Source organism: Hyperoodon ampullatus, assembly GCF_949752795.1.
Source record: "Hyperoodon ampullatus genome assembly, chromosome: 16".
NCBI classification, from domain to species: Eukaryota; Metazoa; Chordata; class Mammalia; order Artiodactyla; family Ziphiidae; genus Hyperoodon; species Hyperoodon ampullatus.
The window spans coordinates 56,346,111-56,363,593 of NC_136929.1; the positions used below are offsets into that span (position 1 = coordinate 56,346,111).

At 40.0% G+C, this 17,483-nt stretch overlaps 1 protein-coding gene across 1 annotated transcript in view; it reads left to right on the forward strand.

Moving 5' to 3' along the window:
* Positions 1–4,367, forward strand: part of GPALPP1 (GPALPP motifs containing 1) — a 28,881-nt gene extending 24,514 nt beyond the window's left edge. The window contains exon 8 of the mRNA XM_079721752.1: positions 4,041–4,367. Within this exon, the coding sequence (XP_079577878.1) occupies positions 4,041–4,259 (219 nt within the window). The 3' untranslated portion in view covers positions 4,260–4,367. The remainder of the gene's footprint in view (positions 1–4,040) is intronic.
* Positions 4,368–17,483: the final 13,116 nt, after the last annotated feature.

Genomic DNA, 17,483 nt, shown 5'->3' on the forward strand with positions numbered 1-17,483 from the left:
TAATAGCTTCAAAAAGACTTATACAGGAATGTTCATAGAAGCTTTATTCATAACAGCTAAATTCTTCAAGCAACCTAGCTGTCCATCAGTGAGAGAAAGAAAAAGCCAAACTGTGTTCATGATAAAATACTACTCAGCAATAAAAAGGAACAACGTAGATTAATCTCAAAGTCATTATGCTGAGCGAAGGGAGTCTTACGCAAGACTTCCTACCCAAGTACTACTGTATGATTCCATTTATGAAGCTCTACAATAAGCAAAATGAATCTATGGTGGGGAAAAAATCAGAATAGTTGTTGTTGGAGGGGGATTGTGGAGACAGACTAGGAAGGGGCATACAGAGCTTTCTGAGGTGATGGAAATATGTTCCAGAAATTGCTAGGAGTTTGAATTGTAAAACTCAGTGAATGTAGTATTAAGATTTGCGCATTTCATTGTATGTAAATTTACTTTAAAAGAAAAAATTGTAAGCAAATATTGAACTCTAGTTAGTGAAATCATGCTGAAATACTAGGGATACATGTAACAGTGTCTGCAATTTATTTTAAAACACATCCAAAAAATGAGCGTTCTAATTTTATGCTGAAATGTTGGTTACTTATGAGATATAGTTTTCAAAATATTAATATAGTCTTAAGACTAAACCACCTTATAACTCTTAGTATTGATAAATTGAACACTCTTTAAAATATTACCATGAAGGCAAAATAAAAACCAAACAACTAGAATCTTAGCATGAATTTTCAAAAACTGCTGAAAAACTAGCCCATTCAAAATAAATTGCCCTGGCTTTTTGTAAATTAATATAAAACCTACACATTTTTGTTAAATGATTAAATTTGATAAATCAGCAAACCAGTCATTTAGCAAATTGATCTCTACATGAATTGGCTTTTGGGGTGATTTCTAGTTACTTACTTAAACCTTATAATGATCTATTAACAAAAAATTATTATTAATGATCTCTCAACTGTCAGCTCTCAACTTTGATTTTTTTTCACATTGGTCTTTTTTTTTTGCATTCAGAATGGCTAGACATTTAATAACTTCTCAGCTGAGGACCTTTTTCCATCTTTTTTCCAAAGGGCACAAGCTGGCAGCATTGCCACCCTACTGGATACTGAGGGACAGGGTAAAGAGAGTGAGGAAGGGCTATAGTGCCCTGACTCTCCAGCTCCCCTGAACAGGGCATTTTTTTGAGGGTTTTTTTGTTGTTGTTTTTTTAAGCGGTACACGGGCCTCTCACTGTTGTGGCCTCTCCCGTTGCGGAGCACAGGCTCCAGATGTTCAGGCTCAGCGGCCATGGCTCACGGGCCCAGCCGCTCCGAGGCATATGGGATCTTCCCGGACCGGGACACGAACCCGTGTCCCCTGCATCGGCAGGCGGACTCTCAACCACTCCGCTACCAGGGCAGCCCGCGTTGGGTCTTTGTTGCTGCGCGCAGGCTTTCTCCAGTAGCAGTGAGCGAGGGCTACTCTTCAAAGCGGTACGCAGGCTTCTCATTGCGGTGGCTTCTCTTGTTGCGGAGCACGGGCTCTAGGCGCACGGGCTCAGTAGTTGTGGCTCGCGGGCTCAGTAGTTGTGGCTCACAGGCTCAGGAGCGCAGGCTCAATAGTTGTGGCTCACGTGCTTAGTTGCTCCGCGGCATGTGGTATCTTCCCAGACCAGGGCTCGAACCCATGTCGCCTGCATTGGCAGGCGGATTCTTAACCACTGTGCCACCAGGGAAGTCCCTTGACTGATTCTTATGAACCCTGCCACACTACTAAATCCTTTGTATTCATTAGATTACTTAACTCCTAACTCATCCAAATATTTAGACATTATTACTATTATGATTTATTATCTTACAGCTGAGAAATTGAGGCTTAAAAAACTTGCCTAAGGTCACCAGTGTTGAAAATGTCAGCACCATCATTGCTAACCAGATTTTTCCAAATGCAGAACTTTAGTTCTTAACTGTTTCTCCATGCTATGTGTATTGATAGGTTATTTTTTCTTAGCAACATTTGATTTTTTTTCACCTCCAGTTTTCATTAAAAATAAAGAATTTGGGGCTTCCCTGGTGGCACAGTGGTTGAGAGTCCGCCTGCCAATGCAGGGGACGCGGGTTCGTGCCCCGGTCCAGGAAGGTCCCACGTGCCGCGGAGCGGCTGGGCCCATGAGCCATGGCCGCTGAGCCTGCGCATCCGGAGCCTATGCCCCGCAACAGGAGAGGCCACAGCAGTGAGAGGCCCGCGTACTGCAAAAAAAAAATAAAAAAATAAAGAATTCGAAAGCACTTAACTTGCAAATCAATTTGTTTCCTAAAGACTTTACCAAGATTTATGAAATGACCAATTTATGCAGTGAGAGGGATTGAGAACATGGAAATAGTGCTAATTCAAATAAATATTTACTAATACAGCATCCAGATAGAGCTCAGTTTATAGGAAATAGCAACCACATAACTTAACTGATAAAGTCAGACCTCATTGTCAAATCAGACAGGTGATTGAGACTGACTTTCTGTGAGAAAGTCTGACTTCATTTCTCTGTTCTAATAGATGTGATTATGATCATTCCTATGACACTTCTGAATTGTAACGTAGGTGGGTAGGCGCCATGAGTTTGTCTTCTGATGAAATAAAATGCTGTCACCTTCATCGTTTCTTACCAGTTATTTTGCTTTTACTGAGCTCTCCTTATGTCTTTGCTCTCAAATATATTCTCTGACAGGAGGCAGGGCCTGGAAGAGATGTGGTTGTTAAGCAAAAATTGTCTTTTCTTTCATTGCCCCATTCTGCAGTATATCTGAATTCAGAACATTCCAACAAGAGCCAAACTACCCATTCCAAAAGGACGTTACGCTCTTAAGAGAAATATGTTTGAGACACAAAAGGATACAAAGCCTCCTGGGTTTACAGTTCCTTGATCAGAGGAAGTTTCATTCATACAGTATTTCAGGTTTTTTATTTGATGCTCTGGAGACTTGCTGTCCAAGACAACGTTCTGTAATAAGATTCTGAAAGGCCTCTCCTTTGTTAAATGGGAAAGGGCTGTAATGAAAGGGGAGACATCCTCACGAGATGCATTACCAGGCAAGTCAGCTTTAAGTGAGGCTAAGAAGTTGAGAATCATGGGTAGGTAACGTTGAAATTCTCCATGCCTTCATACCCCGTGGAGTCCACTCCGTGTGGCCCCCAAGGATACATACATCGCAGTTTGTTGGCTGCTGGTCTACCTGCATCTACTCCTGCATCCCATTCCCTGCTTCTCCAATCCAGGGCTGTTCTGTCTTTTAGTTTAACCAATACCAAAAGGTTTGTAAAGAATCTCCAGTTTATGAAACCAGTTGACTTTGCTCAGACCTCATCCTACTAGATATATTTGAAAATGTGAAACTAATGTATTGTAAATCAGCTATAGTTCAATTTAAGAAAAAGGAAAAGAAAAAGAAAATGTGAGCACCTACCCCAGCTAAAAAGAAAGAAAGTGAAAGAGATAAAGCTGAAAGGACAAAAGTTCTCTTGGCACACAGACTATGCCAGCTTTTCCTGCACCGGCCTTGGATTTTGTCATCTCTGTGCCGTGGTTATTCTGCTTTGCACTTGCTTTAGCTTCAGCCTGGCAGTGCCCATCTCTTCAGTTCCACCCGTTCAGGGTTCACGGACCAGCCCATCCATGAAGCTTTAACTGGGCTCCCAAGTGAGAAAGTAATTGCTCTTCTTTCTCACCTGTGTTCTTGGTTCAGACTCTAATGTTGACTAATCACACAATGATTTTCATGATGGTTATTTAAACATTAGTTTACTCTCCGTCTTGCTCTTCTTTTATTGTGTGGCATATAGTTGGTAGATACCTTCATTTTGGTCTAATTGAATTTGCCTCTGATAACACATTTTCTTCAGAGATGCTGTCTTAGATTTGGAAAAACCTATTAGGTTTGTAAATAGCCCTCCTTAACGTTTACCATTACTACTTCATTCTTTTGTTTCATGATTATATTCTGTCAATGATCTATATAAGATTTTTCTTTCTGCTGTCTTGCTCTCCCCAGGAATCAAAAAGGTCAGAATCTCTTATGGACATTCATCAGAAAAAACTAAAGAATAAGGCTGCTGAAGATAAAAATAAGCCCCAGGAAAGAATACCATTTAACCGTGATATGGACCTCAAAGTTCATCGGTTTGATGAAGCTCAGAAAAAAGCCCTGATAAAGAAATCTAGGGAACTAAACACCAGGTTTTCACATGGCAAAGGCAATATGTTTTTATAAGTAAGTATATTTCAGTGAGGTATATTTTCGTACTGATAAATTTGAACTTTTCTAAATACTCTGTTACATGTAACTGTAAAAATTTATTTCCTTTTATAATAAAGTAGATTATAAAGCTGCAGATCTTTATTTTCTAAGTAAACTGTGAGGTTTGAAAATTCAGCCTTGTGGAATAAAAAATGTTGTATACTGGGAAAGTAGTCTTGTCCTCATAATAACCTAACAGGGCATTAGTATTCAAAGTGCTAAAATAAAAGCTTTTCATTTGTGAGGCATGGCAAAGGAAAGCGTGGTTTGAAGCTTGGGTAAATATGCTTTATTAAAGAATGAGCTTTGCTAGCAGTCTTTTTATGTTAAACAAGATCACAAAAGATGTTCATTGCTTTTGAAATGTTCTCTGTAGGTTAAGGTTCAAAACCGTTACATCACTCATACATAGCCCGAACTGACAAGGGTTCGTAATGGTGATTACAGAAAAGCTAAGGTTGCTTCTTAAAATCTTTGTGATTTTTAATTGTATGAAACCTACATCAATATTAAAATGTGACTTTCAGGGAAACTACGGTTAAAGTGAGAAATATTTTCCAACTTACTGAATTTTCTTATTCTTACTTCAGGGGGATTTCCCTGTGCAATGAAGAAGAGTTGAAGAATGCTCTTTTTTTCTGTCTGTCCATCTTTCTTCCATATATTTTGAGTTTCTTAAGATTAGAGGATTACTTTAGTCTTACAAACCACGCGTCCTTTAAAGTCACGTGGAAACATGAAATCAGTGTGTCTTAATGTAGAGTAGAATTTTATGTGTCTTTGGCTTCTGAGGAAATGTGGGCTTTTTTTCAAGTAATTTTTTTGAGCATTCCCCCCCTCCCCGCCACCCCCTAATTTTTGTGCTGTCTCACAAGTGCCCAGTTAAGATCTGGTCAGGACCATCCACTGAGTCTCTCCCACAGCTCAGACTCTCTCATCAGATATTATGAACTTGCCCTGAGTGAGTGTGTCGGGTCCTCACAGTGAATCCATGAACTTGAAATTGTTTGGGTTTCCCTCTAAACTGCAGGCAGTGAATACACAACATTTATTTGAAAATAGAGAGTATGGAGGTTTTGTCCATTTTGTTATCAATTTGCTTGTTGTGGCAATCAGGGCTTTTTATCTGTGGTTTGGATTTTTTGGTTTGTTTGTTTCTAAGTCAGAAGGAGGGACCTCTGCATTATTTCATGTGCTAAGGAAAAACTATTTTGATTTTTCCAACTTCAGTAAGTATTTCTAGGGAAGGCAATCTGAGGGACAAGAGAACACCATTAACCGTTACCAGTGTGAAGTCTGAGACCTGGTCTCTGTGATCTCCACCAAAGCTTTCTAAGTCTTTAACCTGCTTTGGGATGATCTGACTTGATTCATTTATATTTAACATGCTTAAGCTAATTTATTGGGGACAGATCTTTTTTATCAATCATAAGTTACTTTTAAAAAAAATCAAACTCATAATCCCTGAATACAAAAATGGAAATGGAAACTGTAATCAAAACCACCCTGATGTAAGCTGGGACGAAGTGAGAGAGTGGCATGGACATCTATACACTACCAAATGTAAAATAGGTAGCTAGTGGGAAGCAGCTGCATAGCACGGGGAGATGAGCTCGGTGCTTTGTGACCACCTAGAGGGGTGGGATAAGGAGGGTGGGAGGGAGACGCAAGAGGGAAGAGATATGGGAACATATGTATATGTATAGCTGATTCACTTTGTTGTACAGCAGCAACTGACACAACATTGTAAAGCAATTATACTCCAATAAAGATGTTAAAAAAAAAAAAAAACACCGATGGAGTATTGTAGTATTGTAAGTTTGTGCTGCTTTAAGCACTGCCCCTTAAGATGTTAAACAAAACTCTTAATAGTTAAAGCTTAAATTCAAATTCTGGAAGTTATGTTTTCTTACAGATTAATCCCGATTGTTCTGCTAGTTCTGTGCTCTAGTTTTGATGAAGCACACGGTTTTAATGAAAAAAGATTCTGAGTCCTAGCTCATCTAGGCTTCATGAAAATTGAGTAAACTGTTCAGTCAACTTATGTGACAGATTTTTCTCCTGATCATAGAAGTACAATGATCTTCCATAACCGTAACCTACTCAAAGAGTGTTACTATTTATAAGATGAATTTTTCTCCTAAGCAAATTGAAAGAGTCTAGTCTAAGCAGATTGAACAGAGCTACCTTTTGACCAAAGATGTCATTTTTAGTGGATGATATTTTCTGAACACAAAACTTTGTACAGGAGCATCTATTACTTTCATTAATTTTGTTATGATTTTTTTCCCTGACGAAAGGAAGAAATGTTTTCTAGTTCCTCATCTTTATGTAAATTCCTAATATATATTTTTGAGAAATTTTGCTATTTTTAATGTGAAAGTGTCATCTTTGGATACTTACTTTTGCTTTGCTTTCCTCACCTGAAGGTAGATAGGGATATTTCTCTAGTACGTATTTACTATTTCTTCCATCACCCTTGGAATGTCTGTGACCTTAACAAAAGGGAGAAAATATTAATACTTTCCATGAGTGACCACCTTACATGGTACCTCAGGTCTAATGCTCTTTTGTGCCACCCTGAGGACAGTTTTAACGAAATGTGAGGCCAAGCCAGAGGTTTTTGCCCCATGGAGAGACCAAACCCAATATAACTACATTGACAATAAAAGAAGAAAGTAGCTATCTGAACAGGATAGACAGGTGGTCTTCATTTTTTTCCCTTCCCTCTTCCAAAGCTGCAAAAGGCCTGGTAAATCAATTCTCCTCTCCATTTGGCAGAAAATTGGGATTGTTGACATTTTCTGCTAAGAACGTTTTAATTTTCTGTACTTCTCAGCCAAATTTTGTAGAGCTGTAACCTCTTTTGAAACTTAAAAATGAAGAAGAAAAAAGAACAACACTAAGTTCAAAGAGGGTAGCAGCCATTTTAACATTCTTTACTGTTCGGTGAAGGTGACATTTAAGTTCACTGTCCCTGAAATTATATGATTTTGTTCAGCTGTCTAAATTGTCATCTCAGGTAGATTTTGATGCTTCAAATAATAACAACATTACTGGTAAATAAATGGCTTTAGCAAGTGGGGGAATTGGGAGGGGAGACAAAAGGTGAGAGGTGGTAGCTACACCCATAATAAGGCTGTCTCATCTGATAAATTTTTTTGTATTGGGAAAAATATCATAAATTAAGCCCTATGCCAAAAAGAGAAAGAAAAGAAAAGCTACGGTTTTCTAAGAATTTTTTATCTTGTTCAGATGTAGCAGCTACTTGACATTTATCACTTGAACATTTTATGGTTCTTTGAATTAATGATTTTTTTTAGAAGTAAGGTTGGGCTTTAGATGGTACTGAGGCCTACATGCTCCAGAATAGGTTAACAGTTATCATATAAATTATTTGATGCTGAAACATCTTAGAACTTTTTGTTTCTTATATAGGGTGGATAATGTTAACATTATATATTACTTAAAAATCTGTGGTCGTGGGAGATAGTTTTTAGACTATTTACAGGAGCCCTTATCACTTCTCTTCACTTTTTCCATGACAATGACAAGTATCGTTCACAAAACACAGTCTCTGTTGAGTTGTATACCTAAGAGGAAGAGTCACCATGGGGGAAGTAGCAGGATAGTACCCATGTAACATCAGTACCAAGTCTTCTACTTCAGACTGTTAGTTTTTTTACTTTGGCTTTTGACACCATCATGTGATTTTAGTCTGCAGTTACAAAAGGTCATGCATTTCCTATTATAGGAGAGGTATATTTTTTTGCAGCTTAAATATTTAACCGTGACTAGAGTATGTACAAAATTAAAAAGCTATACACTGCCCCTTTCAATCTTTTCATTTTGAACTTTACAATTAAAAGACTGTTTTTAGAAAAGAAGAATTCCTGAGGTGTGATTTTTTTAATGTATGAATAAAGTTGCATCTATATCTGAGAAGTTGTCGTCTTTTTGTTTTGTTTCTTTTAATATTATTAGCTTATCTGAAGCAGGCAATGTGCATAAAGAGAATATCCTGTAAAGATTTATTCTAACCAACCAGATCATTGTGGGCTGTTGTGGGTTAAAAAAAAAAGTCTTTCACTCCAACTCACTTGCAAGATTTTCATTATCCCAGTATAACTACAAATATAAACTATTTAGAAACACAAGACAGACAAATTGGAAATGCTCTTAAGAGCACCATGGCACAAGAGGGGCTGGCACTGGATTTGTAACCAATATTCCATTTCTATGTGACAGTTGGTGGGTTTTTTCTGGATTGGTTGATTATGAGATTTTACGGTTTTTTGTTTTGGGTTTGGTTTTTTTTTTTTCCGTTTTTCTACTTCTCGAATTCTTTCAGGAAGCATGTATTCTTTTATAATTCCAGGGGAAATGAACCTCTTTTTTTTTTAAGTCCCAATTTTGTATTATATAGGATCAGAGTTAGAAACTGAATTACTAAGGAGACAGGACTTGGGATTTCTCTCTTCCTTTATTTTTTTAAAATTTTTATTTTATATTGGAGTATAGTTGAATAACAATGTGTTAGTTTCAGGTGTACAGCAAAGTGATTCAGTTATACATATACATATATCTATTCCTTTTCAAATTCTTTTCCCATTTAGGTTATTACAGAATATTTCTCTCTTCCTTAACTGGGGAAGTGACCAAAGAGATACTTTGCAATACAAAAGCTAAGCATTAAATGATAGGAAACTGGACATACAGGATCCAAGGAAAGAAAGCCCTTGAGTTTTCAGATCAGTTCCCTATAATAAGTATTTCTTGAGGAGATAATGTGTTTGTTCATTCAGTAAACATTTGTTAAATACCCGGGTGTGTCCTAGGTGCTAAGAACACAGTGGTGAACCAGACATTCGTAGCCCTCGTCCATGAGAGGAGGTTCTGTGCTAGTCACTACAGAGTGTTCACAGGTAAGTAACACAGATTCCCTGCCTCGTGAGACGTGGGAGAGCAGAAGATCTCAGTAAAAAAGACCAAGTAAGTGTATGTCATGATGACTATAGCCAATACTGCTGTATGGTACATAGGAAAGTTAAGAGAGTAAATCCTAAGAATGCTCATCACAAGGAGAAATTTTTTTTTCTTTTTATTGTGTCTATATGAGAAGATGGATGTTAGCTCAACCTGTTGTGGTATCATTTAAGAATATGTAAATCAAACCATTGTGCTGTCCACCGTAAACTCATACAGCGATGTATGTCAATTCTCCATAAAACTGGGGGGGGACGCCACAAACTGGGATTAGTGTTATAAAGAAAACAGGGTAATGGGACAATCCAACAGGTAATTGAGGATGGAAATCCTACCTGAGTAAGGTCATAAGGAAAATCTATCTGAAGAGATGTTATTTAAGCTGAAACCTAAAAAAATGACAAACTAGCAGTTTGAAAAATGACTTGTTACCAAATCAGGTCTGGCTGCTCGCTGCTCAATCAATACTCGAGAGGGAGGCAAATGTCGCGAGAAAGGAAAGCTGCTTTTAATCAGAATGCTGGCAGTCTGGGGAGATTGTGGACTCAGTGTCCCCATAAAACCACCTCCGAAGATTCTGCTCAGCCAGGAAAGTTTTTAAACGGAAAAAGAGAAGTAACCTCAGTTAATCATTGAGATAGCGGGTGAGAGTCGTCGCCATCCCCCTCTGTGCGGGCTCGTCGTGCAGGCTTATAGATGCTGTCTTGTTCACACAGTTGGCTTCACACGGTTTGTTCGTGAGATTACTGAAGGGGAAGCTAGGGAAGAGATCTGACCATCTGTTAATTATGTTTTCTTCATTTCTACTTCTTTGATCCATGGAAAGAACAGGTTAGGCAAGGTATTGTGTGATCAAAAAATTGAAAGGTGTGCTGGGACCCGAGTTGAGTAGAGCGTGGGGCTGCTGGGTTTAAGGTAAGTGATAAGACAAAAGGGGCCTCCTGCAGAGACCCCTTTCCTGCACCCAGCCCTTTCCTGCCAAAAGGTGCTTACAGACTGACCAGGTATGCAAAAACCCTGAAGCATCCGTTCTTTGGTGTTTGAAGAATCGCACCAGTGTGGGAGGCGTACAGTGAGAAATACGCGTAGGGTTGGTCCCTGTGCCAGCAGATACTAGGAAGCCCATGTAACTGCAATTAACCCAGTTTTAGAAGGTAAAAGGAGCCTCCCAGAGGAGAGTGGCTCTTGGTCAAGTCATAAACATCGCACAGGAGTTGGCCTGATGCATCCTAACATCAAAGATCGACCTTACTGGCCTTCCAGAATTTCCTAAACGTATCTGAATTCATACCTTAGGCCCTTGCTCTGAAAACCTGTATGAATCCTCACTAACAACGGTCATCAGTTATCAGAATATTAGTACATTGAACTTCTGCCTATACTTTATCACCAAACCTGCAATTATTTAAGTAGAGCTGTTTGCGTTTTTTTTTTCTTCAGAATTTGTTACAAATGATTGTTCATTTCCTCCTCTTAGGCCTAATTATTGAGGATTATATACAGCCTTTTTAAGAACTAAATAACACCAGATGATTCAATAGATATCGATTGATATCAATCAGTTAATTAATTAATTGATAGCAGTTAATCTTTAGAATTCCAGGACATGGCAGAACCTTTTCATTTGAGGACTGAGAATACAGTAGACCTGTTTCTTAATTTGAGAGCCTTGAACCACCTCCATCAGAATCACCCGGGGAGCTTGTTTAGCTGCAGATTCCCAAACCCACCCCTGTTGAATGGGGATCTTTGAGGTTACAGTCAGGAAATCTCCATTTTTAACAATTATCCCCTGTGATTGTCAGCTCAAGTTTGAGAATCACCGCACTTATCATATATGTTCCTATAAACACTACCCTCTCCCTTGTTTATGGGTTCCACTTTCCTATATTAAATATTCTTAAATACATAGACATTTTATGTTACATGGCTATAATCACCAGTACTGATAATACTTGCATTATGAGGGGTGGATTATCATTTCTCTTGAGTGAAGTGATGTTTAAAAGTTTTCATTCTTGAAACATTTTTTACCAGCCAGGTGCTGCAGGGTTTAAGATTATACTGTCAGTGGTAACTCAGTCTAATTTCATTAGACTTTGCCTTCTCTTGGGCGCCTTTTAAAATGGGAGAGTCCCTGGGAGCAACAGTTAGGTTATAAGATCCTTGTCCCTGGCTGCCTGGGTCCCTATGAGATCACTGAATGCCCTGGAAGTACAGAACATTGAAAGGGTTAGGGGGCTCAATGGGATGCTAAAGATGAACTTCAGAGTGGGTGCCTTGTGACTATTTTCCTTGGGGGAATTAATCAGTGAATGTTACTGAAGTATTTTAAAGTCTTAGGTAACTGCTTTGGCAGCTAAGGTATTATTTGAACTAAGCTAGCAAATATACTTTTAGATAGCAGTTTTTGCATTTGCTAGTAAAAGATGACTATAGATAATAGCAAACAGCAAAGGTACATGATTGTATTAAGACTGAAAAATGTCCAGAACCTAAGCTAGAATATTGAAAAGTATTTTGAAGCTCATTTTCAAGTCTCTCTGATCACCTCCTTTCCACTGTGCTGCCCTTTATAGAACTTCCATTTGGTTTCCTTAGGATGGGTTAATGTTGGCTGAACAGACCGTATGATCAGGTATTTTGTCCTAAAGTTTTCTCTTTACATAATCAGCATTCTGAGATAAAAATAAACTTGCTCCTTTTATCACTGGACAGAAAAGAAGAAATGGAGTTGCCTATGAATATAACTTAGGATGATTTTTATCTTTTTGAGTAATGCTGAAAGCAACACATCTTGCTCCCCTAAGAATACGTAATACTGTGATACCTCATCTGCACTATACACTTAAAGAAAGCAGTTTATGAACCTAAGGTTGCTACTTTTTACAACAGGTACAGACATAATTAATTTGACACTGGCCAGAAAAATCAATCTAGAAATTGTGCCCAATTTTCAGTCTTCATTTTAACTGGACACTTTATGGTCTTTAAATGCCTTTTTTTCCCAACAGCCTTGTACACTGGTTAATAAAATTGTCATACTTGGAAACTGAGACTCTTGGAGTTAAAAATGTTTGCCAGTCAAACTGGTTTGTCAATAAAGACAAGATTAGGACTCACCCTATCAACGTATAAGATGTCAGTTGACCCATTCATAATACTGTGGTCCTTCTAAGAAAACATGAAAAGATGGATTCAGAGCATTTCCTTTTACCATCTAATCATAAAGAGCTTTTTTTAAAATCACATTTATATTCTTTTTTTAAATAAATTTATTTATTTTTTAATCTTTGGCTGTGTTGGGCCTTCATGGCTGCGCGCAGGCTTTCTCTAGTTGTGTGGAGCAGGGTCTACTCTTTGTTGCGGTGCGTGAGCTCTAGGCACGTGGGCTTCAGTAGTTGTGGCACATAGGCTCAGTAGTTGTAGCTCGCAGGCTCTAGAGTGCTGGCTCAGTAGTTGTGGCACATGGGCTTAGTTGCTCCGTGGCATGTGGGATCTTCCCAGACTAGGGATCTAACCCGTGTCCCCTGCATTGGCAGGCAGATTCTTAACCACTGCGCCACCAGGGAAGTCCTTATATTCTTTGTAATTAGTGCATATCAACACCCAGAAGGACTGCATCTTTAGTTCAGCATTTATCAGAATTGAGTAATACCTAGGTTTAGAGGGATGAGGGTGATAGTTGAACAAACATGGTGTGGACCAATTTAGACAACAAAATCCTCTAGGTCAATGTTTTTGAAACTTCAGTGTTCATCAGAATCCCCTGAGAGCTTATTAAAAATATAGATGCCCTCGCCTCATTATCAGAGATTTTGATTCTATCTGTAGGTTTTGGTGTGGGCTCAGGCCTCTGTTTTTGGCGAGCTCCCCAGGTAATTCTAATGCACTCCAAAGTGTAAGAACCAAACTTGGTTTGGTCCAAACATGGCATATTAAGATTTCTAGAATCAAAAAGGTCAGATTGCTGTTATGCTGTGGCCACTGAGCCCCTTGATTCAAAGAACAGAAGGCAAAACTCATTACCCAGCTTCCCTTGCTGCTAGAGCACAAGTATGTGGCCTGGGCTCAGCCAATCAGATGTACCCACATAGGATTGGGATTCCAAGGAGAGAAAAGTAAAGAAGCAGACATTCCCAGAATCATCTTGTGGTGGAGGTGGCTAGATTTTCAACAGCAGCAGAGGTGGCATTTCTGGTACCCAGTCCCAAGCATCACTGTTGTGACCCGCCATGTTGGAGGCCTGTGATGTGGTGTGGAACGGTGGTAACACTGGAGCATTGCAGTGAGGTTGAACATATCCCTGGCTATATAGCTTCCAGACCTGCTTAAACTGGCCAGGTATATTATTTTGTTTGCAACTAAGAGCTCTGAGTAACATCAGGGAGTTATACTCTGCTAGTTGAGAGCGGAAATTTTGGAGACAGCATCTTGGGATCAAATCCTGGCACTGCCACTAGCTGTGTAAACTTGAGAAAGTTTCTTAACCTATCTCTGCTGTAATTTGTCTTAAAATGGGGGCACTGATACCTCATAGGGTGTTATGAGGATTACATGAGATGACACATTTAAGCAATTAGCACAAAATCCAGCAGTAAATGCTGGTTATCATTATTGTAGACCCGTGGATAACAGACCCAGTCATTTCTTACGACCTCAGAAAATTCCTATATTTAACAGGACTCTTGGCAGCAAGTGGTAGAAACCTAACTCAAACTGGCTTAAGCAAAAAAAATGATAACCCCGGCTTGAGGTGCAACTGGATATGGATTCCCAGTTCATGTTACCAGGATTCTGGCCCTGTCCCCCAGCCTGCGTCCTTTGTGTGGATTTCATCTTTAGGTGGGCTTCCCAGGTGGTGACAGGCAGAGATAGTAGCCCCTCTAAACTGACATCCTACCAGCTTAGCAACCAGTGAAAAGAAAGCCTCTCTTTCCCACTAGTTCCAGCCAATAATGCCCAAGGACTAAGGCTAATTGGCTCTAGGGACCAGCTTTGGTCACTTGTTTACCCCTGAATCAATCATATGGTCAGGAGGTCACCCAATAGCCCAGGCTGGTTCACATCTCTACCTTTGAAGCCAAAGGGTGGGTTAAACCTAATCTAAACCACATAGGCTGAGAACTTGGGAGGGTAGCTCCCTAAAAGAAAGTGAAAGTGCTGTAACTGGAAACAAGGTAACGTGCTACAAAGGACAAAACATCTGATGCTTGCAATAGCCCCCATCTCATTTTTTATTCCCACCAATTTGTTAATGAGAATACCAGTGTTTTGTTTACAAAAATGGGATATAACCCATCTACCTGTCTATTCACCCCAGGTTCACCTTTGTGAACCACCACCCCCCCACCCCGGCTTTGTTTTTGGCCATGCTGCACAGCTTGTGGCATCTTCATTCCCCAACCAGGGATCAAACCCAGGCCCTCGGCAGTGAGGGCGCAGAGTCCTAACCACTGGACCACCAGGAAATTCCCTTTTTGGCTTGTTATTTTTTTTCTTTTTTGTGAATCTCCTTTTCATTAGGTAGCTTCTACCAGTTCTCCTGGTTATGAATCTTTGTGTGGGAGGTTTGGGGAGGGAACAAGCACACACTGACCAGCTTTAGAGATGACTTAGCGTCGGTAGGTTCTGCCCAGTAAGACAGCACTGCTTGTCCCCTGGTTATTTGGTTCCGTGAAATCCTCTGACATCAAGAAGTACATTTAGCACAAGGTAGATAAGAAATGAGGCTGTCATAGTTTATTCACCACCTTCAGCTGCCATGTATAAATCACAACACAACTCAAAATGATTTATTTAGCCTTTCCATTTACAAACAAGACAAGAAAAAAGAAGAGAAGGAAATGAAAAAGTATATAAAGGATTGCCAGCTTCCACCCAGTCAGTAGCGAGGAAGCCTACCTGCCATTGCCAATTTATCATGTATCTTGATAGAAGGTGTCCAATATCTGAGGCAGCCCTCAAGAGGTGTTAACCAAAGTTGGGGCCACAAACTCCCAAATCACGAAAGTGGGAGGAAACAGGAAGGGGAGTAGGAGATTCTCAGATTTACCTCTTGAGCATCTGCAGAGCTGGGTCTGGAAGAGTGCCAGAGGCAAGTGTCATGGGCTGGACAGTGGCCCCAAAAGGCATGTCCACCCGGAACCTCAGAATGTGACCTTATTTGGGAGAAGGATCTTTGCAGATATAACTAAATGAAGGATCTCAGGATGAGATCATCCTGGATTTGGGTTGGGCCCTACATCCAATGACTGGTATCCTTACAAGAGAAAGGAAAGGGAGATTTAAGACACAAAGACACACCAAGGGCTTCCCTGGTGGCGCAGTGGTTGAGAGTCCGCCTGCCGATGTGGGGGACACGGGTTCGTGCCCCGGTCTGGGAAGATCCCACATGCCGCGGAGCGGCTGGGCCCGTGAGCCATGGCTGCTGAGCCTGCGCGTCCGGAGCCTGTGCTCTGCAACAGGAGAGGCCACAACAGTGAGAGGCCTGCGTACTGCAAAAAAAAAAAAAAAAAGACACACCAAGAAGGCCACGGGAAGATGGAGACAGAGATTGAAGTTTTGTTGCCACAAGCCAAGGCACTCTACAAGCTACTAGAAGCTGGAAGAGGCAAAGAAGGATTCTCCCCTAGAGCCTTCTGACATCTGGATTTCACACTTCCAGCCTCCACAACTGTGAGAGAAATTCTAAGTTACCAAGTTTGTGGTAGTTTTTTTTTGCAGCAACCCTAGGAAACTAATGTAACAAGACAGGAAGCAAATTCGCCTTTGCTTCATCAAGCCCAAGATGAGGCCTAGCGTTAGCAACTTCTCATCAGCAGTCGTCATTGGTTGAGGACATGGTGGCCAGTAGATTTGTCAGATGCTCCGAGGGTTCTGGCCTCCGTGCATAATGGTTCCCTAGGAGAAACTGGAGGGATTGTTTCCAAAAGAAAATATATTCTGGGCAGGCAAAAATTTGAAAAAACAAAAAACACTACAATCAGTAAAGGCCTGATATGGAGTAGTTAGAAATGGATTTTTTTGAAAAAGAAGTGTTGTCAAGTGAAGGTAGTTCATTAATAAATTGTTGTTTAAAATTAGCAATCAGATATGTTGCCATAGTACTGCTGGCCTCCTATACATGGCAATTAGATCGTGTGTAAATGTATCTTTCTAAAGAGAAAAAAGGGAGAATATTTTTCCTTACATAGGTAACTATTTCTAAATGAGCTTTGTACTGCCTCACGAGCAATTAAGGTTCAGTGTGGGCAGTAATGACATTAATTTAGGCGATGATAATACAAATTACACTTACTAGAGTATGAGCTTTGAGTTCTCAGTTACAAGGCAGAAAAGGGTTCAGGAGTCATTCAGACCAACTCAGTGTGTAGCTATAGCCCCAAAAAGCTAGTAGAGTATTGGATAATATAAGAGAGAAAAGAAATACAAGAAAAAGTTGTATTGCTTCCTGTTCTAGTTTCTATACCTCAAGGAAAGAACTCAATAGAGAAGAAGGAAGTCTACAGAAGGAGAACTAAATTAAGTCCTGTGTACAGATATTTACTGAGCTCCCACAATGTTTGAGCCCCTGGTCCAGGGATGCAGAAATGATTAAGATGTGGTCCTCAACTTCACAGCCTAAAGGGAGAGACAGATACAGAGAAATAGCTGTGATAATGCAGCGTGGCAAGTTCAGGACAGACATGCACACAGGACACCAGGAGATCACAAAGGAGAAAGCAGGACCTACCAAGGTTGAGCTGAGAGCAAAACAGACAGAGAGCAACATGGGGGCTTGGGTGGTGGTGCTGTTATGTGTGTTTGGGATTGAGAGGGACCAGTTTGAAAGGAAAGACAGTGGAAGGGAGAGATGGGGAGCTAAGAGAAAATAATCTCGCTGAAAGGGGGGAGTTAAAGGACGATGAATAGGGATTGGCCTTAGATAAACAGGAAGAGAGATCCACATCCTCTGAAAGTAGAGAGAAGGAAATGAGGGCAGTTACAGGTATCAGTAGGTTTTAGGTAAAGTTCAAAAGCATAAGGGAGATTATTCCTGGCATCCTCAGTTTGCTGAAATCGAGGTTTTTCTAACCTTTGGGTGTGTTGAGAATATGATGAACACTCTGGATGTTTCACCTCTTAAAAATGCACATTACACAGATTCTTACATATAATTTCAGTTTCCCAACCTTTGAATCCCAACCATGGACTCTGGATAGAAAACCT